At 40.4% G+C, this 27,176-nt stretch overlaps 1 protein-coding gene across 1 annotated transcript; it reads left to right on the top strand.

Moving 5' to 3' along the window:
- The first annotated feature begins 3,228 nt into the window (after positions 1-3,228).
- On the top strand, positions 3,229-26,369 carry amn1 (antagonist of mitotic exit network 1 homolog (S. cerevisiae)). Its single transcript, XM_085359029.1, has 4 exons — positions 3,229-3,408; positions 21,358-25,466; positions 26,058-26,108; positions 26,210-26,369. Exons 2-4 carry the CDS (start codon positions 21,404-21,406, stop codon positions 26,320-26,322), a joined length of 4,227 nt encoding a protein of 1,408 aa, XP_085215155.1. The 5' UTR covers positions 3,229-3,408; positions 21,358-21,403; the 3' UTR covers positions 26,323-26,369.
- The last annotated feature ends 807 nt before the right edge of the window (positions 26,370-27,176 follow it).

Raw genomic sequence — 27,176 nt, 5'->3', positions numbered from 1 at the left:
TCCTCTCGTTAACTGAGATAAACAGCTGGCATGTTTGTTTTACATCTATACTGTCCAGTCTCTCCTGGTGGACACACAGCAGCATTGTTTAATTTCATTTGAGTCATTGTTGACCGTAGCCATCTTTTTAGTCTCCTGAGAGCACTGAAGTATCTTTCATCCTAAGTACCTGCGTTTTATCCTCAGATTAAAATTATTACTATGTGCTTGATGTGCCTCAGCTTTGGCCCTGGCTCTTCCCCTGCACTAGGACATATTGCTACCTGATAAAATAATACATTGATTCATGCCATATAAAAAGTGAGACATGTCAATTCAGATTCTTTGTCAAATATACACTAACGAATCAATTTGCATCAGCAGCCTAACAATTGTTATGATGATAAATACTAGTTAATCTATAGCACCAAATCATCAGTCAGTCACCTGTGACCTCGCCTCTTCACCTCTGAGCTACAACATGGCAGAGCTGCCTCTGTCACCTGACAAATAGGACATACATGACAATAAGAATAAAATGTGTAGCTGCTTCAGTGTTTCTGTCAGTTTGTGCAGATCTTGACTCATCAGTAATGTTTGTAGGGTGAGTGCATTTTTAAAACAAGGTGGAATATTTGCAAAATCATGACTACCTCATGATATTTTGTCTCAAAAATTAACCCTATGAATATGTCAGTGCCATTAGGACGAAATTATTGTGTCACCAACATTTTAACGTTAGACATAATTCTAACAGCCTCTGTAAACTAATATCCTGGCTTACTCGAGTCTGCAGTTTTCTCTGACAGTTTCAATCAAAATTAGAAATGCTGCTCTGAGACTTAGAGAACTGATAGTGCTGCCTGTTGTGCAGTTAGTTTCCAAAACACGTTATTCATGGTTACATACAATTTTAGACTGATGTGGGCCAAAGCCTAGCATAGCCTGTAACGTTATTATGACGGACACATTTTATGAGTGAACTTGACTTTAAGTGACTTACAGGTTTCTTTGAAAAATACTTTCTTATAGCCAGGTTCTTCCTTGTTGCTGCCATCCTCCTCTCCTCCTGGCAGCGCAGGCTTGCCGCTGCTAAAACTAAACAGAACTCCCTAAAAAGCACAGCCAATCACATTGGCCATATTTGTCACATGAGGTAGGACTCCAGTAGAGAACGTAATTTAACTCTTTCTGCACCGCTGGGTGAATGAGACGTTGACAGATCGTTTTTTTTCTTTCTATCGGGTTTGTTTTCTTTACTCGAAGAGATCAAATTATTGGTGGGGACAATTCAATAATCGCTGGATATTGGTGGGGACATGTCCCTTCCGTCCATGCCAAATCTACGCCCCTGGATTTTGAATATGCATCTTGCCGCCTCTGTGTCTTTCACCCATCGAAAGCATGCAGGAGAATATGTGAAATTCTAATATTCTGCATATTGGGACAATAAATAAATGAAACCTCAAATGAAAGATGTGATTTTTGCTTTTGACTATTTGTAGAGGTTCAATAGACTGATCAGTTACAAACTCTCCTCTTCTCATGTGGCATTTTTTTTTCAGTATTTGTTTTTTAAATTTCATTTAAGAAGTGAACAAAATTTCAGAATTTTTGACTCAACATTGTTCAAAGAAAAATCTTTTAGAAAAGAGACTTTTTCTCAAAACATCCACACACCAGTTAAGCCTTTTGCTAATTTTAATGTTATGATCTTGAACATGCTAAATGATGGCTGAATGTTCCAAGATGCAGCACTTGGACTTTTGTCGTTTCTCTGAGTATTGATCGGTTTAATCTTGGGAAGAATTTGCTAGCATGCTCACTCTTGATAAAAATGGCAACTACTATTTTCCACATGAGAATAATATTTCTTACAATAGAATGACAAACTTCAAATTGTTTGGAAATGGCCTTATAGTTGTTCACATTTTGCTTAACCCATTTGAATTCTCCAGACCAGCAAACTGCCAAAACCGTTGTTTTTCTGGTCACACTTGTTGGCACTCACTTAATCAAGTTGATTTTATTAGCAGCACCTGGCTGCTATTATCCCCCCTGGATATCCCCTGCTATTATTCTTGTGGAAGTAGTAAGGTTGTGGTTAATTTTCACTTCCTGCTTCTGCATTTGCAGTTTTTGTTCAGTCTGCAATGATGCATTGTAAGATGTAAAAAGATGGACCCTTAGTCCCCCTCCTCGATTCAGAGGTGTTTTTTTTTTTCATTTTCATGTTAACGGCCTCCTTGACTTCCTGCTCAAATCCGAGGGCCATTTACATGAAAAGGGAAAAACTCTCTAAACGGCTGCAAATCACCATCTTACGATGATGTGGTTTCAACCATTCCCCAACTTTCTGTGAGCTGTACTCATGGTCGTTGACCAATGGTCAGAACAATTTGCATAATAATGATGAAGAAACTGATGAAATGTTTCTTCCATTGAAAAAAACGTTACGTCCAGATGAACAGAATCAACTTTTTGGGATTTCTTTACCTGGATGATTGAGCATGCATCAAGATGTAGCAACTGTTTGTTTCTCCCTGAGGAGAGCATGAGGCAAATCTGTGTGCTACAAGTGGCTGCAGTGTGTGTTTAGCTCTTGTTAGTCGTTGTACGTGTGCGTAAGGGGAGAGTGCAGGTGACTGACAGATTTGTGTAGTTTCTGCAGTGATGTGGACACTGTACCAGTCTGATGTGAAGGAAGAGCTAACCCAGAAGCTCTTGAATTGATTTGCTTTGTCCCTTTGGTCACAAGCTCTGGGTGGTGCTTCGAAGAATGAGATTCTCTGGAGAATTAGAGCTCGGTCCCTTAGACACGTTTACGTTTAAGGTTTCCAGAAAAAAAAAACAGTTTCAAAATGCATGAAAAGCTGAAAGGTGCGTTTAGTTGTATTAACTAATTATTGTGGAAAATCACTAAATATATCATAAATCACTACAATCATGCTCTCCCCTACATAAACTGCCTTTATAGGTTAAAAGTATGGGTACGGGTATAATACTGGCCCTGTATTTGGTATGGGCTCCAAAATCTTAATTTTGGCACAGCACTGTTGCTGGGACTGCATCGACTTTCCGAGTGGGAAAGATTCAAATTCCGACTGGGAACTCGAACATTCGTACTTCCTCTGGGCGAAGATGAGTCGTGGTCCTGTTTTGTGAAGCCACACGTGTTCGTCGGGGTCCGCCTCCTTCGATGACGTCTCCGACCCGCCGACACTCATAAGCAGAGGGCGTTAGCGCGAGGTGAAAGAGTTGAATCTCCATGGCGTTTAACCAACCCCAGGAGAAGGACTAAAACTTTCCCTTATTAAACCCGGATGTGATATGGATGAAATCACGCCACTTCCACAAAGAGAAGCTGTTTTATCCAAGAGGATGCGGACTATTTGAAACCGCTGCGGCTCAGCCAGAATTCGTGAAAAAGTAAGTTTCTCAGTTGCTCAAATACTCAAGTACAGTACAGATGTTGTGTAGTGTACGCTGCCTGCACACATGAGTGAAGCTGTGGATGAGCATAATAGACTACATTAAATTTTAATATTAACATCCGACGTTACTGATCAGCGTTAAAACCGGATGTTACTGAGTTTTACGATTTTAAGAAAGAGTAAAGCACAAATGTAAGCCTTGCATTGAAAATAAAGGCACAACCTTTTTAAGCGTCGGGAGAGCCGCCAGTTTAGCTGGAGGGCTACATTCAGCAGCGTTATGTACCTAAAATGTAAAGTCGGCTGACTGTCTGAATATACTGCATCCAGCGTCGCGTTAACGTTTCGCTAATGCTGGGCTTACACTGTGCGATTTTTTTTTTCTTTTTTTCAGTCGCGTTATTCAGCTTCTGCTCAAACTGCACGATTGACTCGCAGGGGTTAGAAGTTGGTAGGTCACGATGCAGGGTCTCGCACTATACTATGCTTGGATGCGACCTGAGTGCTCACACTGTGCGTCCATAAAAGGAAGGTTATAACAGAATTTCTGTCGCTCGCTCTCCCTCTCTGTCTTTCACTCACACAGACACGCGCACCACCACCATCAACTTTGCTAAATTGCTAATGGAAAAACACTGATCAGGCAGCTGGGATTGAGCAGCAATGTAAATCCAACTATTTTCACGGTTGTTGTGATAATTTTGTGAAGCCACATCGAAAAGGCTCGGATGAGCTTGCCATAGTTCTACAAGTTGTGCCTCCATCGCTTGTGTCCAGATCACACGCTGCACCGCTGTGCTGCGCAGTCTTTTTCGCTGACATTTGTGTTTGCGCGTTCGCAGTGTGAGAAGCTGCGGTGACACCCTCACGACGGTCTCCAAGCGATTGGTGATCGGGAGCTGGTCGTGAGGTGTTAATCGCTTCTCGTTACCCCACGTATACTACACGATGCACGACGGACGATGAAGGCCAAAATCGGGCCGATCGCCAAAACGGTCGCACGACTCAAAAATCGGCTCAAAATGGGCCAAAAATCGCACAGTGTAAGCCCAGCATAAGGGGAGTGTCGGACCAGCTCTAACATCTCCAGCACATCCCGAAGTGTGGACTCTGGCAGCCAGTCAATGTCTGAAAATGATGTTTTATGGTCTCCGAGCCACTCTCTGATCACTGATGGCAAACCCCTGATCATTCACTATTGCTCTGTGGAGGGAAATAAATGTTGTTCGTAAGATTACATTAAAAATAAAATTCGTGTTTGCACAAGTTAACCCCAGCTACCTTTCTCAGGATATTAACTGCTAAAAATGCATTATTTTCTAACCTCTTCAGATAACCAGTCACCACAGAGCAAGAACATTTGATGATGAGGTTTGCTGTGCTTTGCCATAATTATTTTTTCTGTATTGACCTGATACCAAGTAAACACAGGCCGATACTAGTGATGTGCGATACCACTGATTTCCTTTCCGATCTGATACCAAGTAATATTGAGGGTGGTATCGGCGATACTGATCCGATACGATACCTTGTACAAAAACGTATTTTATTTATTGTATCTCAAATTATAGTTTCATAATGATTACAGGACATCAGATTACTTGTTCTTATCACTTAATAATGCAGAATTCATCATACAGAAATAAAAAACCTGAAGTCGTGAGCTATTTGAACACCTTGCCTGCCTGCAGCACTAAAGGACTCCGTGAGAGACGTCTGTCTCGCCCTAGCAGCACCTGTCCCTGTCCACTCCTCCTCTTCAGTTCGCCTTAACATACGCTCGTCATATTCTGAGATATGATTTACTCTGAGGTGTTTGACAAATTTGTGGTGTTGCCACAACACCTCACTTTCTTGCCACATGTATCTCAAACCATGTCTCGGCTGTTTGTGGATGTAAAATACGTCCGCACATGACTCCAATTACGCTCAGCCACTGTGAGTGCGCAAGCCAAGGGCCTGCCACATTTATACAGCCATATTTCGCACATGACTATTAAAGGTGGACGAGGAAGTAGTTCCTTCCAATTGTAGACAACCGAATGAAATAGTTTCTTTCCACTGTGTTCCTGTTAATGGTAAACTACAAATTTACCCTAAATTACTAAAATATCGATATTTTAATGTGAGAATCGATTCTAGAACATAAATGATTGGTATCGGAGGAATCGATATTTCAGTATCGATCCGCACATCACTAGCCGATACTCCAGGTACCGTCAAAATATAAAGGCAACTTGTATATGGTGATGTTGTGTGGAGTGGGAAGGCTTGAGTGTTCTGTAGCCTTGACATGATCACTACCAACAATACTCTTTTTCCAGGGGTCCGTTCTTCGTACCTCGCTTACTACATCCAAGATCAAATGACACAGCGCGATGATTTGATCTTGGATAACTTTGAGCTCGCTATTCCGGTTCTCCGAACACACCTGTTGTTGACGATTAGTATAGCTGGATGAAGTAATGTGAGATCACTGGGTGGCTTAACAGGGGCTACGCATCGATAGTAGAAACCTTGATCGGCAACCCTTTGATTGGTCGGCGAAAATGTCGAAGGAGCGCGCTCGGTATTTTTCGGCAGCAGAGCAAGAACTCTTGATTGAGGGATTTCAGGAGTTTCAGAGTTTAATTAAAACGCAAGGGAACACTGCAAAGGCTGCAAAAGCAAGGAGAGAGGGCTGGCAGAAAGTTGCTGACAAATTAAACTCGTAAGTAATTTAATAATAATAATAATAATAATAATAATAATAATAATAATGGATTGGATTTATATAGTGCTTTTCAAGGCACCCAAAGCGCTTTACAATGCCACTATTCATTCACTCTCACATTCACACACTGGTGGAAGCAGCTACGGTTGTAGCCACAGCTGCCCTGGGGCAGACTGACAGAAGCGAGGCTGCCATATCGCGCCATCGGCCCCTCTGGCCAACACCAGTAGGCGGTAGGGTAAATTTATTACACTCAACAAAAATATAAACGCAACACCTTTGTTACTGCTCCCATTCCCCATGGGATGGACGTAGAGACCTAAAATTCATTCCAGATACACAATATAACCATCCCTCCCAAACAGTGGTCACAAATCAGTCCAAATGTGTGGTAGTGGGCACATCTGCTATATTGAGATAATCCATCCCACCTCACAGGTGTGCCACATCAGGATGCTGATCTGACATCATGAGTAGTGCACAGGTGTACCTCAGACTGCCCACAACAAAAGGCCACCCTGGAATGTGCAGTTTTTTGCGCTATTGGGGGTAGGGCTGCCACAAACGATTATTTTGATAGTCGACTAGTCACCGATTATTTTTGCGATTAGTCGACTTATCAGATCGTGCATCAATTGCACCAGCAGCATCTGCTCTTATATAACTACCATTAGCTTACAGCTTTAAGTTTAAGGTATGTGCTGTCACCGGCTCTAGTGAGCCTTGCCCCCTGCTAGCTATCGAGCTAGTGGGTAACAGACGTCTCCGAAAACGTCGGAGCGCTTTTGAAAATATGTGGTGTCTTGATAAACTGAGCAGATATTTGAGGCTTACACAGTTACATTCTCGCCTGAAAATATGTTAAACGTTTATTTTGTGACCCAGAAAGAATAATAAGAGTAATATTAAAACTAACCAGCTGCCGCCATTGTTGAAAATTGAGCAGGGCCGCGCTATGAATTCTGGGACACTGCTTCTTCTTCTTCGGAGTTTAACGGCAGCTGGCATCCTTGAACATGCAGTGCTGCCATTTTCTGTTTCAGTCCGTTATTACACTCTTAAATACTACTACTTATTCCTGCGTCTTTTGGGATCTTACAAAGCTTCAAACGACACGTCGACTATTAAATTAGTCGTCGACAATTTTGATAGTCGACGTAATCGTGACTAGTTGACTAATCGTGGCAGCCCTAATTGGGGGTCTGGGGACCCAGAACCGGTCAGTATCTGGTGTGACCACCATTTGCCTCATGCAGTGCAACACATCGTCGCATGGAGTCTATCAGATTGTCAATTGTGGCCTGTGGAATGTTGGTCCACTCCACTTCAATGGCTGTGCGAGGTTGTTGGATATTCGTGGGAACTGGTACACGCTGTCGTATACGCCGGTCAAGCACATCCCGAACATGCTCAATGGGTGACATGTCCGGTGAGTATGCTGGCCATGCAAGAACTGGGACATTCTCAGCTGCCATCTGCCCTGAACAATGTGAACCATGATTCATCCGTGAAGCGCACACCTCTCCAACGTGCCAGACGCCATCGAATGTGAGCATTTGCCCACACAAGTCTGTTACGGCGACGAGCTGGAGTCAGGTCAAGACCCCGATAAGGACGACGGGCATGCAGTTGAGCGTCCCTGAGACGGTTTCTGACAGTTTGTGCAGAAATTGTTTGGTTGTGCAAACCAATTGTTCCAGCAGCTGTCTGGGTGGCTGGTCTCAGACGATCTTGGAGGTGAACCTGCTGGATGTGGAGGTCCTGGGCTGGTGTGGTTACACAGAATGGTAATATTTATCACTTATATTGCTTTTTAGTAGGGCTGCCACGATTTGTCGACTAGTCACGATTACGTCGACTATCAAAATCGTCGACGACTGATTTAATAGTCGACGTGTCGTTTGAAGCTTTGTAAGATCGCAAAAGACGCAGGAATAATAGCAGGATTTAAGAGTGTAATAACGGACTGAAACAGAAGATGGCAGCACAGCATGTACAAGGATGCCAGCTGCCGTTAAACCCCGAAGAAGAAGAAGAAGCAGCTGTGTCCCAGAATTCATAGCACGGCCCAGCTTAGTTTCCAACAATGGCGGTAGCTAGTTAGTTTTAATATTACTCTTATTATTCTTTCTGGGTCACAAAATAAACGTTTAACATATTTTCAGGCGAGAATGTAGCTGTGTAAACCTCAAATATCTGCTCAGTTTATCAGGACACCACATATTTTCAAAAGCGCTCTGACGTTTTCGGAGACGTCTGTTACCCACTAGCTCGATAGCTAGCCGGGGGCTAGGTCACTAGCGCCGTGAGAACACCGGACTCCCGGCAAATTGTTTTCAAACCCACCGCCGTCTTTCGCGACTCAGGTTAAATATATATGAGTCACTTAGATAAATTAAAAATGTTATTGTTTGGCTTTTTTTTTAGTATTTTATTTGTTCCTGAGTAAGTCGGTTTGGCTGAGATTAAAGTTATAGTTTTTACACAGCTGAATAAACGTCAAGCAGACAGCTGATTATCAGAAGTGTGAGCTGCTGGAGAATATACTCCGGTGTCCTGTTATATTTTAGATAGCAAGGAGTTTATTAAACTTTACCGAAACAATCTGCAAATTTCATTAAAATTGATTAAACTATCATCTTGTCTTTATTTTTAGTTAGCACCTTAAAAGCTTAAAGCTGTAAGCTAATGATAGTTATATAAGAGCAGATGCTGCTGGTGCAATAAGCTGTAGTTTTACGTCCAGTGGATGATGATCTGATTAGTCGACTAATCGCATAAATAATCGGTGACTAGTCGACTATCAAAATAATCGTTTGTGGCAGCCCTACTTTTTAGTCTCTTGAAAAGAGACCCTGAAATAATCTGTTTATAACAGCAACCAAGAAAAGGGCAGAGCAAAAAAAGACAGGTGGTGGTCCTGCACCCCCTCGTCAACAAGTTGGTTAAGTAAATAATACCCTCACGGGAAAATTGATATCTCTCTATGAGCACACTGTCGCGCTGAGCTAAAGGATCCTGTCTGTCCCGCAATATACGCTGAGTTCTGAAAACTCCCCTCATCAATCTTGCACCTTCCGCAATGGGTGGCTCGCGTATACGGACAGGACATGGCTGCGACAGACTTCCCAAATCCACCTTCGCTTTTATAGCCGTGGTCTCTCATCTTGATTACACGAAGTAATTTACTATTACTACTCTAAAATATGAATTACATCTGAAATAATCAAATACATGAAATAGAATGATTAATAGTACATTTCCCTTTTTTTAGGAAATGACCTGTATGTATCTGTATGGAATCAATAAAAGGATCAAATACTGCATTATCTTTAGTTACATTGATAATATTTATTTATGGTAAAACAGTGGTAAAATATTGCTGTTGCTTTCGTATAAATGAAGCGGACATACCTGAGTGGCCGCGATCTAATCTTGTTTACATAAAGTAAGCCTGCTCCCGAGCAGGTTTACGCTTACGGATCTGTTGCTATGACAGCAAGTCCCGGATGAGCTTCGGAGAACCGAACGATCCAGGATCACGCGAAATCATCAACAATCAAATCCAGCTAACTTACTTAGCGAGGTACGAAGAACGGACCCCTGGTCTGTTGAATAACAGCCTGTTTAGAATCGGCTATTTACCTCTTAAGGAAGCATGTTCAGAACCTCAAATCCTACTTTATGCATACAGATTTTTTAAGGTGCCTATGTGTGCTTGTGTTTTTATAATATTAAGGATCTTGATTGATACTTTATTGTTCTCACTGGGAAATCTGACTTCAGTTCTATAAATCTGTGTCAGCTTATTTTAGGCTCTCTTTGATTCTGTTGGGTAGAGGGACAAAAGCCTTCTTTAACCCATTTAGTTTGTACTGCCACACTCTATGCCTTCTTCCTAATGGTGCCAGTGCCCAGTACAGGATGTAGGATGGATCACAAAGAATTCTGTGTTTATTTATGTGCACACTGGTCAGAAACTGGTTGAAGTACTCAAACCTTAATATACTTGTGTTCAAAAGACTCTTAGTTGTGAGATAAGTGCAACATTAATTAAATATGAGGCGGCTATTTGACCTAAAATGAAAAGTGTATTGGTATTATGCGTGTGATCTTCCTGTGTTTTAATAACCTTTACCTTAAGATATGAAATTATGATCTTGCGGTATAACTGAGCTGTATACATACCTTTTTGAAATAAACACACTAACTAATTAAAGATTAGTAAATTGTAATATTATTCACACAAATAAAATGGGTCAAGGATATTATTATATTATATTAGATTAGATTATACTTTGAATGCAAAAAACTGATGTAGGTCAACATGGATATACAAAGTGTATCTACTCCTAAAATATTCAACACACTCCTAATATGCATCTATTCTGAGAGCACCATGAGACACAATGTATGGAACAAAAGCATCATTAAACCTAAGAGCAGTAAAAACTATTCAATTTGCTTTTTATTTGCATAGTGACCTGAATCAGTGAACCCATGTTGTCCAAGTGAAGATTTCTCTTCCACGTGTATCATGAACAGTTTGTTAGTGTATATGTGTGGTTCTGGTCAATCCTCTGTACCTTTGCTAGTTCATGAGGATGGTATCATTAAAAACTGGTGGTAAGGGGGGATCCTTTGAGAATGTAAGCCAGTGCCTAGTATTATTTTACTAGTAAATAATTGTAAAAGTATGGGTGTTAATTTGCACCCATTCTTTTAATAAATGTTGACGACATCTAGCTTTGTCTTTGTTCCAATGGTTTTAGGGCCACTGGGAAATGTAGCAGGTTGTTGTGGGACCTGTTTCGCTCCGTCTCCTGGGAACACACATCTCTGTGTTATCAGTGTCTTGGCACTTCAGTGTGAGTGGGTGATGTACTGTGTTGAAGGACTCCTGATTCAAAAACTCTGGTTATCAGTTGTTTTAATTCTCATAGTTTTGTTGCACTTCACAGAGTTAAGGACCTCCAAATGTTGTCTGACAGAAGGAGCAAAAATACTGTGACATAAAATGTGTGCAGCAGTTGTTTTGTTTAGCAACCAATGTATGCTCTCAGTCATCCAAGTCATGGTAGTTGTAAGTGCTTGAGTTGAAGGCTCCTGGACTTCTTTTGAGGTTCTTGAAAATGTTTTACCTCTTAATATAAAGGCTTCTGCAGTTCTAACAGCTGATGGTGAGTCAAAGATTGTTGCAAGAGCTTGAGGGGGAGAAAAAAAAGAAGACAACTGGACTTCTTTTGAGATTCTTTAGTTCTAAAACTTGCTGAAACAACAATAGCTATGTTAAAATGCAGCCAGGAGGCGTTTTTGTCTGAAAACGCTCCACGTCCACACTGTTTTCAGTCGTTTTCACAGAGTTGTGCGTCCACATTGAAACAGCCGAAAATGCTTACGTTGCAGTACTGCACATGCGTGAAATGCAAGACTATTCCAACTACCTAATTTCTGTCTACCATTTATTTACTTTCTGGCTCTTTGAAACGTCGCGGAAAAATGTTGAGGAAAAGCAGAGAGTTTTTTAAACGGACTAACAATGAGGTGGACTTGTTGCTGCGAGTAACGTACAAAGTTGCAAAAGCGAGTGAGAATGAAAGAATTTGAAGAGAAGCTATCTGGAGCATGTACAAACTGATATTAATTTTTAATAGGGCTGTCAAAATTGAGAGCAAACAAAACAACTGCGCTATAATGCCCTCCGCTATCTTAGTTTAATTGGTCACATGACTGCATCACATGACTAAATTGTGTCATCGTTTTCGAAAAGGCTCCGGGTCCGCTGTCCACACTGCGACGCAGGGCTGCACGATTAATCGTTAGAAAATCTCGATTCATACTTATGTGCGATCTCATTTCCAAATGACAACGATTTAAAAAAACCAAAAAAACAAACAAAAAAAAACCAACGACGATTGTACCGCATTTTGATCCGGGACGTACTCTGCTTGAAAACAAGCGCTCACTCTTCCTGTTCAACAAATGACAAGGGCGGAGCCTTATACCACGTGATACAGAAGCTGTGCCGTGTGATGCTAAAATTAGCAGGGGAAAAAACAACGGAGAGCACGTCAGGGATGACGAGAAAGTGACAGGAGAAAATCCGTCCCGGTCAACCACCCAAACATCAATAACGGGAACCTTACACAGCGCTTCCCTATACCCGTCGACCTCCCGCAGGCACAAAGAAATTACAGAGGCTATTACTTATCACCTGGCTCCCATCAACACTGTGCAAAACGAGGGATTTAGGAAAATGATCAACACCCTAGACAAACGCTACACAGTGCCGTCCCGCAACTATTTTTCTATTGTTGCACTACCTGCTCTATACACGCAGTGTCGAGTAACGGTGGAGACGGAATTTCAAGCAGTACAACATTTTGCGGCAACAACAAAACGTGAGACATTTGTTGTTTTTATGTTTATTTATTGTTTTTATGTTCAGTCTCAACTGTTACGAAGTTGATGTGCAGTTAATAAGTGCAATAAATATTTATACTGGAAAAGAAAATCGTGAGAGAATCGTGATCTCAATTCTAAGCCAAAAAATCGTGATTCTCATTTTATGCAAAATCGTGCAGCCCTACTGCGACGTGAAAACTGCGTTTTTGTCAGGGGTAGACATTTGTTCAAACACAAATAAGAGAAATAAGACACTGCAGACCGACTCAGAGAGTTTTAGAAACGTGCGCACGGGTGAATGTCTCTGAGAAGACACACACACACAGAGTGCAGGCTTGGTTGCTTTATTTATAGGAGAAAGTAAGTTACATAGTACTTCCTCTTCTGTAAGCAGTCGGGGAGAGGTTAGACGTTAACTCAGTGCTTATCTGACCTCACACCCACTCACATACTGAAATATAACAATACAGAAGTATATCATGCTTTATCTGACATCACACATTGAAGTAAGGAATGCATCATGTTCTCTTTAACAATAAGCTTGGTTATGTTGAAATATATGAACATACAAAATATAAGGCACACTTGATTATATTGTATTATGTAGAAAATCTCGTTACAGTTTTCAAATGTATCCACTTTGTAGAGCGTTTTCAAAACGCTGCACTTTCCTTGAACGAAAACGCCGTCTCAGTGTGGACAGAAGGCCAAAACGGAGAGAGAAAAAGATGCGTTTTCATATGAAAACGCATTAGTGTGGACATGGTTTCAGTCTGCATGCCAACAATCCTTGAGCAAGCTACAAACCCCAAATTGGTCTCCGATGGATCCAGCTGATATCTGCAGTTATCGATCATAGCTGAATGGGGCATGTTGTATCACATGGATTAGAAACGAGCTACATAAAAACCAATCCATTTGCTATTTTAAAAATGAATGAAAATCTTAAAGTTACAAATGATAATTAATGTATTGGTACAATTAGCCCTCTGTAATAATTTAAAGATCCTTTTTTGTTTGAAGTGACAAAAGACCAGCAGTGTTCACACATTGAGGTTGAAAAAGGAAGACCTTCCTTAAATAAAGCGAAATAAAACCTTTTCTTTACTATTTTTAATCAATCTAGTCCCAGACATCTGGGCCCTATTTCAGGAAGCCAGTTTAGAAAACTCAAAGTGAAAAACAATACTCAGGGTTGAGTAACCCCGAACTGTCCAACTCGGAATATTCGGTTTCAGAAAGGCTGATAACAATTAGTTCAGTCAACGCGGAGTTGCTTTAACCCCAAGTTAAGCGCACGCACGAGGATACATAAAGCCCTGATTAGTGGAGCACAGATTAAGTGAGTCACCATGGAGACTGAGGGAAAGAAGGCGCGGTCAATGTATTTTACAGCGCTTGAGGCCGAAATTCTGATGGCAGCATATGCCGATAACATGCAAATTCCGCGGAAAAAAAGTAACACAGCCTCAGCTGCAAAAGAAAGGGAGCATGCATGGCAAAACATAGCCGACAGAGTCAATGCGTGAGTGTTAATTTAAACATTGATCTAGGGATTTCCACCCATTTAACACGTTATTTTATTATATTTTATTTTATTTTTTATTTTATACATTTGATTTTGTGATGTGATGTGAGCGCAGGTGCAACCCAACAGGCCCCAAACGTTCCTGGCAGCAAGTAAAAATGAAATATAAAAATATAGTCCAAACAGGTAAGGTGTAATTGTATTATGAGCCATAGTGCTTGGTCTGTTTGTCCTATGTCAATCAATTGCAGTTAGAGGCTACATTAATTTCCCCTCTGTAAGCACTTATTGAAATTATCTGAGCACATTACAAGTACATATTTGCTTACTCTGTATGCTCAAATGTGACCCGTTATAGCCAACAGAAAAAAAAGCGGAGGCCCGAAAAACAGGTGGGGGTCCTCCACCACCACCACTCACAGAGGCTGAGCAGTTGGCTTCCACATTTGTGATAATGTTGGCAGCATCACATATGATCTTCACAGTGCAGAGAACACAAATTAGCATCCATTACTATAATGAAATAATTTGTTAGTTTGAAATACTACAGGGAACTATGTACCTGTACATTAATGCTGTGGAAAGACTTCCTGTTCACATAGTCTCCTTCATTTACTGAAGAAGCAATGATTGGAATGTGAGTGCCATCTATACAGCCAATCACGCCTGGGAACCCTGAAAATAAATGTAAAATTTAAGAAGTAGTTCAAGTATCACCACATCATGAATTAAGTTTTGTTCATCCTGATACCTGCAATTTTGTGGAATCCCTCTTTGATAAATCTTGTGGGTCTATGACCGGGGAACACCACAAACGAGTACAGGAGACGTTTCAGTGCAACTGTAACATTCCTGACTGCCCGACAGACGGTAGCCTTGGAAACGTGCTCAGCATCACCAATATTATACAGAAAGCTCCCGTTTGCAAAAAACCGAAGTGCAATACAAATAATATGTACAGAACTGAGAGAATGTCCGCGATGTGTCACATGAGCAATATTAGGCCTGAGGATGTTATTCAAATGAATTATAGATTGTGCTGAAAAACGGTAACGTTCACACAGAAAATCATCAGGAAATGATAAAATGTCCGAGCGCGCTCTAATCACTCTCTCCCGGCGGAGAGCTCTGCGGAGAATTTGAGCTTCAACATCTACTGGCTCTTCAAGGGAGGGGCACGCCATGTCTGACACTTCCTACAGTCAGGTTTCCGACAAAGAGGCGGAGAAGGTCAGGGTTAGTTGAAGTAAACCTGCTAGGGGGCAGGTTAGCTTCACGGAGTGTGTCGTCATAGTAACTCACTCAGAATTAATCTAAACTCACTTTGTGAAACCGAAAACCCAGAGTTTTCGTTAACTCAGGGTATACTTACTCAGAGTTTGCACTAAACCGGCTTCCTGAAATAGGGCCCTGCTGTATATGGATCAAACAAACTCAAGGTTTCTTAACATAAATTTATATTTATTTTAAAAGGTACTCTTCATATTTGTAGCTTGAGAAACCTGGAAAAAGCACCTCACCATCATGATGGAAAACTACAACCAAGAATCATAAGGATACCCGAAAGCCTTGGATTGAACATTATGTCCAAACACGAATAAACACTCTTATCTTTTTTTCAAAGCATAAAAATGCATGTTGTTACAAGATGATTTCCATTTCTATAATTGATATGTTGCTATGCTACCACATTGTACAGTTCAACCTGCTGCCCCAGCATGCAACAATTAAGCCTCTTTTTCATTAGTACAGGGGTAGGCAACCTTGTGTGCCATCTAAAATGTCCTCGGAAGTCAATGTGCCATATGATTGCATTAGCAATAAATTTAATAACGCTCTATATTAACAGTTACACACTATATAGAACCACTTTATAGAATTTGTTTGCAGATGTTGGCAGCTATCAGCGAATAGTTATCAGCTATTTTGAAACAAACAAAAAAAAAAGACAGCAAATGGACTGTACAACAGAAAATGCAAATGCTATTTATGATACCCTCACAACAATGATAAGAAAAATAAGGCAATATGGCATGTTGGTTAAAACAGGGATACATATGTTAATGTGATCTCTGGTCTCCCACTCAGAGACACAGGTCTCAGTGTCCAGCATTCAGACGGCTACCTGAGGACAGTCTTCATGTGAGAGAAAATCTGCTCACACAGATACGTTGAGCCAAATATAGTCAGTAAAGCCTCTGCAATGTTCTGAAGACAGTTAAACTTATTTTTAGCCAATTACAAACTGAATCTTGTAGTTGGGGTTGTTAGATACTGTCATTAAGAAGCGGCATAATTTTTTTTTTTTTATTTTTTTTAATGCACATTCTCAGATTAATTCACCGCGTGTCGTGCCCAGGGCTGGACTGGGACAAAAATCGGCCCGGGCGTTTTGACTACAGAACGGCCCACCAGGTATTAAAGCCATAAAGCCTTTGAATGAAAACAGATGCTGTGGTGACAGTGATGTACGCCGTCTTGTTGGTATATGTATGATTTCTATACACGCTACATCAGATGAAAACTTTGGTTGTAAGATTCAGATAATTATTTAATAAAAGCTAGACATTTTAAATGAGAATAAGAAAAAAGTATTTCTTTGTGCCCCCCTTTCCTTGTTAATGCCCTACCTGGCCCCCTGGCAACACTTTGCTAGACCCGCCCCTGCACAGTTACCAGCTGTCAGCTACACAGAAAAGCATCCTGGTGTTATTTGTCTCTCAGAAACAGTTCATAACTTCCCTTCAACTCATTCATGTCAAATTAATATTAAATAAATCCTAACAACAGCTGATCAAGCTTAAAGGTGCTGCTGTTGTTTAGCACGACATCCGCTGGTTTCCTTTCTGGTGCAAAGGGGGCGATAAACAAACAAGAGAGAAAAGCCGATCAGCTGATCATTGATCAGTTTCATGATGAGAGAAGAAGAGGCAGCTGTGCAGCGTAAACTCCAGCTTTGTGTCTTTTTCCATTGTAGCTGAAGTCCGGGACAAACTGTTCCTTTTCAGCTCAATACGAAACGCGTAATATTTTCTCTGAATACGAGACGATTCTGTTTTTTATGGGACTGTTGGCAACTCTAATAACCTTATGAATAAAATAAAGTTCACTATCAGTAACATAGCACCCACCCAGCTGTATATAAACTCCGTCATGCTAGCTAGCACGCAGTACGAGTTATTGTAACTGACTGTGAAAAGTCAGCACAACGAAAATAAACCACACCTAAACTTGGTTTATATCTGACCCTGATAGACTGCAGGTCATAACTTCTTACCTGAAGTTCAGTTCACCTGACACTCGGACCGGCGGCCGCCTCGGGTCTCTCCTGCCTCCCCTCCTGCCTCCCCTTTCCCTCATCCACCTGCTGGCCTCTGTGGAATCTCCGCCGTAGCCACCACCAAACAACTGAGTTATTTTAACACATCGACCAGCATCTGGCCAATCCACCACCTCTTATTGTTTATACCATTACAAAAAATCGGCCCATAAAAACGAAAAATCACCCGGTATGCCCGATGGCCAGTCCAGCTATGGTCGTGCCATCAGTTTACCCTTCGCGTGACAGCCACAGCTAAAATGTGATGTCATCAGACTGCATGTGACCGGCTGGTCATTAGCATCACTTGATGAGTCGTGAGAAGGTCTCGTGCACGAAAATCAATACCGCCATTTTTGAAACCCAGCAACGGGGAAATGGTTGCAAAAAACACCATGTTCCCCAAGGGTTCATGTTAGAGTCAAATTGTTGAATGTTGTCATTGTGTTTCTTAAATTTGTAAAGTCTTGGTTCAAGCAGTAGGATCAAAGACATTCCTTTGTCTCTGACCACCTCTCCAGCCAATTTGGTGCTGGGGGAGGCTTAGGGAGGTTTTGGGGCAGGGATAGCTCAGTAGGTAAAGTGGTCGCCCCATGATCGGAAGGTCGGCGGTTCGAATCCACTTAACGGCTACCCTGAGGTACCCCTGAGCAAGGTACCGTCCCTACACACTGCTCCCCGGGCGCCTGCTTAGTGGGCTGCCCACTGCTTCACTGAGTGAATGGGTCAAATGCAGAGAAAAACAAGTAATTTCCCCATGGGGATCAATAAAGTATCCATTATTATTATTATTATTATTATTATTATTATTATTATTATTTATTATAGATGGATCCTATCTGAAAGATCTGTTTCTTGTGCTGTAAGCTTCCTGCTTTTATGATCCTTTGGTGAGCAGGAGGTCACCCAAACGCACCCCCATGACACACACACACACACACACACACACACACACACACACACCCCTACCTTTATAGCATTGGAGGGCTGCCCTTTGGCACCCCTCCTCCGTAGTCTTCCACTGCTCTCTCTATTGTTCATCCTGGGGTTGCCCTCCTCCAGGCTTGTACCTGTGGCTTCCTGTCTGGGGGTGGGTGTTGGCAGTTCTTCTGCCCTGCACCCCAGCCCTTTGTTCATAATCCAAGACTATTTTTCTATATGTATTCTTACCTCCTAACAGTCGCCATATTATAATGTTGCAAATATTCACAAACTCTGCAGTCTCTCTAACTCCAATGTATACCAAGCAATCTATTATTATCAACAGTACTAATGGAAAAGGAGTTATAGGGGATGGCACTGGCCACAACAGGAGACGACTCTGTCCCTTCCTGTAAAGTGCAGTGGTGCTTTTAACCCAGTCCACTTTATGTCCCACTTCCTCCGTGTCTTACCCCACTTTTCTTAGACAGTTCTTCTTTTTTTTTTTTTTTTTTTTTACCACACCCAAACTCAACCTTGGTTCATTGCCTGTTATGTCCTTTTCTGACAGTTCCTCTTTTTACCTATGGATGGGTATCGTTTAGGTTTTATCCGATACCTGTGCCAAACCGGTACTTTTGAAACGGTGCTGGTGCTTGGCAATGGAGAATGCAAACTTTGTCCAAAAACCTCTTTATGTTTTTATTTTTAGCAGTCTTTTTTTTTTCTTTCTTTTTTTTTTCCTGCAAAATGATAACCAACTTAGCCTTTTCTGTCGCTACAACATACCGACAGAAAGCCTTCAGCCTTACGTCACTAGCTCTCTCATTGGAGTGAAACTCTGCTGTCTGTTCCTTGCTATCTACAATATATAACCGGATGCTGGCGTAAATTTTCGACCATCCCACACTTCTGTTTAATCAGTTTTCTGTTTGAAGTTTATTCAGCTGTGTGGAAACCCTCCCGAGGGATTAATAAAGTTTTATTTAATCTAATCTAATAACTTTAATCTCAGCCAAACCAATTTACTCATGAACAAATTAAACACTGAAAAACGCCAAACAATAACATTTTTACATTATCTAAGTGACTTATATATCATGTTTAACCTGAGTAGCGAAAGACCGCAGGGGTTTTAAAAATTATGTGCCGGGAGTTTGCTGTTCTCGCCGGCGCTGATATTTGAAGTTTACACAGCTCGCCTGAACTGAAAATATGTTAAAAGTTTATTTTGTGATCCAGAAAGAGTAACAAGTGTAATATTAAAACTAAGTAGCTGCAGTAGTAGTAGTAGTAGTAGCCATTGCTGGAAACTGGAATTGGCTGGGCCAATCTGGGATGTGGTTTTTTTTTTTTTTCTCCCCAATTTTGTTGTCTGGGTGGAAAATCGGGAGATTTTTGGGAGGGACACTGAAATTTGGGATTCTCCCGGAAAAATCGGGAGGGTTGGCATGTATGGCATACAGTAGGTCAGCAGAGGGAGAAATGTAAACTGCCACTTTAAGGGAAAAAAATTATTTGGTGTATTATTTGCAGCTTTAAACCATATGCTACAGCTTCCTTATTCTTTGCTGGAAGTGTGTAGAAACTAGGTTATGTCCTTCTCAATGTCTACATGTAGACGGGTCTGGCAAACTCCCATGTGCACTTGAATATTCTCAAGGATAATGCACTGGTCCAGCATTCTGCAGCCAGAATGAAAACTGTATTCCTCCTATATTTGGGTTTCCACTAATGTACAAACTCTCTTTTCCAGTACAATAGTATAGACCTTCCTGGAGAGGCTGAGGAGTGTCTTTCTCCCTCATAGTTGGTAGGGGTGGGGGAAAAAAATCGATACTGTGTAGTATCGTGATATTTTGTTTGCTAATAATGTATCGATACAGGGACAGCAGAAACCGATATTTTGTTACAAAAAGGTTTTTGTGCTCTGACTTCAGAGCATGTTGATCCTTTTTCTGAGCAAGAATCCTGACATTCCTTTAACTGTCCAAATGTGTTTAACTTTTTTTGGCAGCAATAAACATGACAGTTTACTTATTTTAATTTAAGACATGTTTTATTTTAAGTTTAAATAAAAAAGTTTTAATGTAAAAATTATATTTTGTTTTAATTTACTTTCAAATTCTTGAGTTGCTGAAGGGGCTACATAGTTTTCATAAATTGCATAGTTCAGAATAGCTATAATTGTACCAGATGGTTGCATTCAGTTAAGTTGGACTAGACTGTAATACAAACCGTTCAGTTTGTCAACAATAAAACTGACTGAAAATGAGAGCGAGACTGAGTGTGAGACTTTGATATTAGATAAAACGAATATTGATAAAGTTTACCTTTATGTACAGAATCTGAATATCGCAAAATATTTTTAAAAATTGCATTAATATCGTATCGTGGGATGTATGGTGATTCCCACCTCTAATAGTTGGGGGACTGAAGGGTGTACTCCACCTTAAAAATGGGGACTACCACCTAGGGCTGCTCATTTAATCGAATTTTAATCACGATTACGATCTGGGCTTTCAACGATCATTAAAAATGACTGAGCCGATTATTAGCCCCTCCCTCGTGCTTTACTCTCGCGCTGCTCCGTGTGGCAAATCGAGCGCACCTCTCTGCATTTCGAACACGTGTCACAACATTTTTATTTATATATATATATATATATATATATATATATATATATATATATATATATATATATATATATATATATATATATATATATATATATATATATATATATATATATATATATATATACACACACACACACACCTTTCTGCTCATTTATTGTGAGAGTCACCTCTCACAATATATAACTACTTATTTAATATAAGCTTTCACAACATGCCACTAATAAAAGCCACTCGCCTGACAGGTTACCAGAATTATTATTTTTTTTAAATGTTGGAAGAAAACTTGTTTGTGCAAAAAGCCATGTTTGCACAAACAACTATCCTGTTTATTTATTGTACTTCTGGTCAATGCTTCTATTGCTGATAATTGGTTAGAAACTTGTTATTTTATTTATTTATTTTTTTTATCCTTTTTTCAGGATCATTCCCAATTGAACCCACTACAAACCTTAACGGAGGAAGAAGATGCAGTCCTGTACATTGATGAATGGACAACACCAGCAGATTAGACAAGCCTCTCAGCCCTCGCAAGCTGCTCCTTATCATGCCCATGATGGAACAAGAAATCTGCAATCTTGGACTCCAAAACAAAGCATTCACTATCAAGCAAGAAACCTAGGAGTGCAAAATGCACACGCTGAACATTTCCCTTTGCACAATGGAGCTTATTCTAACAGACAAATGTCAAATTTGCAGACTTCTGCAGGAACTTATCAGGAGGTTTCTTCTCAGCAGAATGGTGGAGGCAATAAAAATAGTTATTTTTCTGGTATGTTATTTAACTATATTCAAAATGTATCAGCTAATAAGCAAAGTGGAAACCCATCTTTGCCAGCATCTGGATTTCAGATTCCCACTCTGCAAGACTGTGATCAGAATTCATCAACTCAGAGTCCACCTAACCAGATGAACTCAAACACTACATATCCCCAGCAAGGCATGTCCACTCATTGGAAAGAGCCACTGGTTGTTAATGAGAGACAAATGATTGGAACACAGGATAGAACTGTGACTAATATCCAGCATGTCAGTGTTCAGCAGGGCATGCAACAGAATGTGAATGGAGACTTGACAAAACCCATTTCAGCGTACACTACACCAACTACCTCATTTCCACCTGAACGTGGTTTATGTACCAGCACTATGATGTCTGGCTCTGAACAGACTGTGTACCTTGTTTCGAACAATCAGGTTCAAAGACAAAGCGGCACTCAGCATGGATTCTCTCCTGTCAACTCACAGAGTTACAATATGGGAACCTCTCAGACTTCAGGAAACAGTAACATTGCAACATATCCACCATCAAGTGCACAGAATTCTTACTTTTCCAGCACCAGCCACAAAACTCAGCAACACTCGGCTCAGCACCAATTAAGAAACAACAATGGGATCAAGACTGCCACCTACAGTAACTCAAATTTTTATAAAAAGTATGAAAATATTAATTACTCTGCAGAAATGAGAGGGCGTCAGATAAAAACTTATAAACAACAGAAAGTGATCAGGCACTCATTAAGTGCAGATGGTTTAAATAATTCATGCACTCCTGGGTTTGATGGTTGTCGTCCTCCTCCACCGTACAGCTATGCAAATCACAGACAGCAGCAGTATGTCAGAACGACCACAATGGTCTCGTCTAATCAATCTAATATTCAACCTGGGACTTCGGCTACCCCTAAAAATTATAGTAACTTGAATTCCATCAAGTTATTACCCAGGCATTCTGGACAGTCTTTACCTCAAAGCACTCAAAATGTAATGTCAAGAACACAGCACGCTGTAAGTACACCCCATCAGCAAACCTGTGTACCTAACGGTTTCCACAAATCTGCTGCAGGAAATGAAAGAAGCCCAAGTAACGAAATTCATCCTAAAAAGAACTGTAGCTTAATTGAATTGTTGCTTTGTTCATCCCTGCTGCCGGAATCTGTTGACCGCAAGACACAATCATCAGTAGCAAGCAGTTTTGAGATGCTGTCATCAGTCCAGTTAAATGACAGCTCCATTCACTCATCACCTGGAAATGCCAGCACCAAAGCTATTGCTGTTGTACAACCACTGCCATCACTGGAAGGTCAGCTTCACAATGACCATGCTTCTTCTGATTCCACAGCAGGAGACTCTTTAAACAACCCTAAGGAAACTTTTGTTTTAGATACCACAGCAATTAACAAAACGCTGCCATCTTCAGAGTCAGGGACACAAAACACAGGAAAACAACCTGAACTGGATGTTAATGTTCAAAATTCAATTCCATCCCAAGAATCAGTATGCCAAAATTCTCCTGAAGACCAAAGTGGGATCCAGACACTTTCAACATCACCCGTTTCTGATCTTTCCGCACTCCCAACATCCCCATGGACATTATTGGCACTAACGAAGTTGATAAAAGATGCAGAAAAGAATCAGAAAGAGCTCAGCGATTTGAAAGAATTACACACTGCACAAAAAATTATAGACCTGTTTTGGGAGGGAAAACTTGAAACACTGCAAATGTACTCATGCAAGGTAGGCTTTCTCAAGGTTTTAGAAGTTAAAGAATTCTGCCAAAAACATTTAACAGCCAACTCTGTTGTACTGTTGCAGGTAGATGGCAATTTTGAGGAGCAAATGGAAAGCTACCATGTCCTCAAAGACAATGAAGTATTTTCAGAATTGCCTTACAAATCATCATGGTTAAATCTAAATGAGCAGTTGGATGAAATAGACAAAGAATTTGGTTTCCCATTGTCTCTGAAACATCACACTTCATTGCTTGAGAGTGATGGCCAGAAAGATCAGATGCACATCAACAACAGTGATCCTGCAATTATGAGTAAAGTGCCAAGCAAGATCTTGCCATCAACACATTTTGAACCCGTTGATTCAAATGAAGGAAAAGAAGCCACCACACTCAAACCCCCCTCCATTCAAACTCCCTCCTCTAATCAGACAGATGATGCCAGTGACCCATGTTTGTCCCTGAAAATCCAAGTTATGCCTCCAGAAGAAGCCAGACGTTACCATGAGCAAAGCGAAAATGAGATGCCACAAAGTATGGATGCAGAGAGGGTCGTAAGTAGTTCCACGGAGAGTGAGACACCTGATAATACAGAGTCCACATCGTGGGAATCAAAATTGGAAACTGTGGAAATTGGCATAAGTCAGTCGCTTTGCTGTCTTACAAAGCTGTTGAAAATGACTATAGGATCAAGTACATCTTATGATTGTAAATGCCACAGCCAGAAAGAACAAAAGTTTGGAAAAGGGTTAAAAAATACCAGTGATAGTGGCGAAACAGTTGTACTAAAGCACAATAACCAGTTTGGGAAGGATCCAGTAAAGGACAAGGAGAACACTGATGATCAAGTTGTGACATTTAGTGGTTCTGAGCTTTGCAGCTTTCTTGGTCAAACCATAGATTTGACTGAAGTTGATGACCAACCTCAATTGCCTTCTGAACAAAATTCTAAGAACCACTCCAAAATAGCCAATACCAGTCATTCAGGTATTATAATTATAAGTGATGAAGATGAAGATCTCTCCAGTGGTGAAAATGAAATTCTTAGCCAGAAGACAGATCTTGCCATAAAGATGTCTGAACCTTACGATAAGTGTGGACAAGAACAACCAACGTCTACAGCATCGAGTCTGTCAGGTGCCTCAGTCAGTACTAACAAAGCTGAAACTGAAAAGTTCTGCAGCACTGAGACTGAGATTGCCATCCAGATCCTGGATCATGACAGGAGTTGTGAAGAAGCTTTAGATGTGCCAGTGTCACCTTTGGAAACCAAAGAGCAATCTCAAATCTGTGCTGAAGGTGACTTTAAAGTATCTGTCAAGCATAAAAAAATCAAAAGAAAACACAAGAGACTCGAATGGGATGATGAATTTGGTCCACCCCAAAAGGAATCAAAGAAATGCAACTTGCCTGTTGATCTTAATTTAGAAAATGCCCTTGATGATGTTTCAAAATGTGAAAAGGAGCCTGCTGTTGAAGCTGAAGCTCTCAATATAGACTCAAAAAGAACTGCAGAACTGGTGCTGTTTGGCTCAGCTCAACAAGACAAGTGTGCTTTAACTGGCAGCAGAAAAGCCCATTTCCGTTTTGTAAAGGGTGCATCTAAGGCAGCACACCTGAGGCCTCCGGAAGTTCTTACTGTCAATCTCAACCCTTTGAGTAGCAAGTCCAGTGACATGGTGTACAACAGGAATTATTCAGTAAAACAGCTAATTCATGACAAATGGTGGAGAAGTTTTCAACAGACTAAAGCTAGTCACAAAAAAACCCGTAAACATCGTTCTTACTCTGTTGCCGGGGGTATCTTGATGAAACGAGATGGAATTAAGGAATCCCGGAGTCTGAAGACTCTTGGAGAGGAGAAGAAGGATATCACCGCTGATAATAAGAGGTGTTCCTCTAAAAGTGAAAGCCAAAATGTCAAACCTTGCCAGGAGCACATAGTCTTGAGGTTCAGTGTTCTACCCAGTAACTTTGACCTCAAAGATGGATCCAGTGGCAGGAAGCAATCCACCAATCCCGTTTCAGGTAAATACCATAGATAGAGGGGGTACCGTTATTCTAATATTGCCCACAATAAAGTTGATTTGATGATGATGATTATTATTATTATTATTATTATTATTATTATTATTATTATTATTATTATTATTACAGAAGGCTGATTTTTGGTTTATTTTGGTAAAAACTGTGATCTCTCCAGATGGTGCAGACCCATTCTTTTTGGTAAAGATCCAAATTTATGAAGCTAAAAGTATTCTTTAAAAATTTAAAATTTCAATGCTTTATTGTAATTCACGTATAACGCCTCAGTTTTGTTTTGTTTTTGGTTTTTTTTTTTTTTTTTTTTGTTTGTTTTTTTATTGCATGTTAGAAGGGTGATTGGCAAATATATTGTTGGAGTGTCCACATAAAGCAGGGACATTCAACATAAATTGACCCAGAAAAGACTAATGACATCTCTGCTCCTCGATGGGTCATAGTTGGAGTGGGATACTGGTGTCTTGCAGATTAGAGTGGTGGTAAACATGGGAACTGGAAAGTACTGTTTGTTTTTTCTTTTTCTTTGAGACGGACAACAAAATTTATTTTAAGGAAATTTTGAATCTGTCTTTCCAGAAGAGCCAGAGAAAGAGCAGAGCGCTGCTACAGCTGCTGCAAAACCGAAAGGTAGCAACTACATCTGAAGCATACATCAGTTCTTATTCTGCCTTTTTAAAAATTTTATTAATTAGGCAGTTTTTGTCTAATGGTTATTAATTACATCATAGGTAAATGGAGTTCGAGTCTGCAGAAGAATCGACCTCGACCTATTCCCAAGACCTTCAGTCTCTTCCATGAGTATCAGAAGAAATACAAGGAGCGCTCTCACTCAAAAGATTAATAATGTGAAAGATGTCTCTTCTCAGGGAATACTTTTTTTTTTTTTTTTTTTCCATTTAAGACATTTAGTACAAAGATTCTGACTAAAATTATGCCTTTGTGTTTTTTTCTGCAGTGTATATACAAGCAGTACATTAAGGCTGTGCAACCTTTTGTTGTTTACATGCCTGTAAAAAGCATTACAGTCATGGAGCAGGTGTAGTTACTGACTTGTGGGATGTGTGAACTTGGCAGCCTTTACAAATTTGTTCAAGTGATGACATTCTGTTCGTCATTGATTATTATTGTGTCACTGCTCCTTGTCGGTTCACCACTGTACTCGCGACAGACATGAAAGGAATACATGGTATTTGCTGTCGGTGCAGTTCTGTTTAATGAGCTGAGAAGCTCTGAAGATGCATGACACTGCATAGTTTGTCTTGTGTCTGTGCATCAGAGAGTGCATGCAGACTTTAGATAGTAAGCCCACATGTTCAGAGCCATGTTCAAATTAACAAGTGATATCCATGAAAGGGGGTGTAAGTCTAAAATCTTTGTTGTTGTTTTTTTGACAAAAAACTTGACTTGTAACATTTGCATTGTGAGTTTTTTACTGTTTTTCTACACTTTCAGTATTTGTACTCTAACCATTTTTTAAAATTTTTTTATTATTGTTTCTACGATTAAATTATCCATTTTTAATGTGGTTTTGTCTTTGTCTAAACTAATAGTAGGTATTATAATTGATTTATAAGCTGCAATAGTTGTTTAGCATTAAAGGGAAATGGCGTAGTTCCTGGAAATAATCTGAAACAAACCCAAATTACAGGAAGGTGAAATGCCCATTAACGGTTTTATTCTGCTCCTTGCAACGAT

Source organism: Diplotaxodon limnothrissa, linkage group LG7 (genome assembly GCF_057381915.1).
Source record: "Diplotaxodon limnothrissa isolate DT_005_m linkage group LG7, D_limnothrissa_male_GT1.1, whole genome shotgun sequence".
Lineage (NCBI taxonomy): Eukaryota > Metazoa > Chordata > Actinopteri > Cichliformes > Cichlidae > Diplotaxodon > Diplotaxodon limnothrissa.
The sequence above is the reverse complement of the archived record's forward strand: the minus strand, read 5'-3'. Positions and strand labels throughout refer to the sequence as shown.

What these genes read in the sequence shown, in the direction of transcription:
- amn1 (XM_085359029.1), top strand. Translation starts at nt 21,404, where the DNA reads ATGCAGTCCTGTACATTGATGAATGGACAACACCAGCAGATTAGACAA. An exon ending in ATCCACCAATCCCGTTTCAG is followed by an intron (nt 25,467 to 26,057) that starts GTAAATACCATA and finishes CTGTCTTTCCAG; the next exon opens with AAGAGCCAGAGAAAGAGCAG. An exon ending in AGCTGCTGCAAAACCGAAAG is followed by an intron (nt 26,109 to 26,209) that starts GTAGCAACTACA and finishes ATTACATCATAG; the next exon opens with GTAAATGGAGTTCGAGTCTG.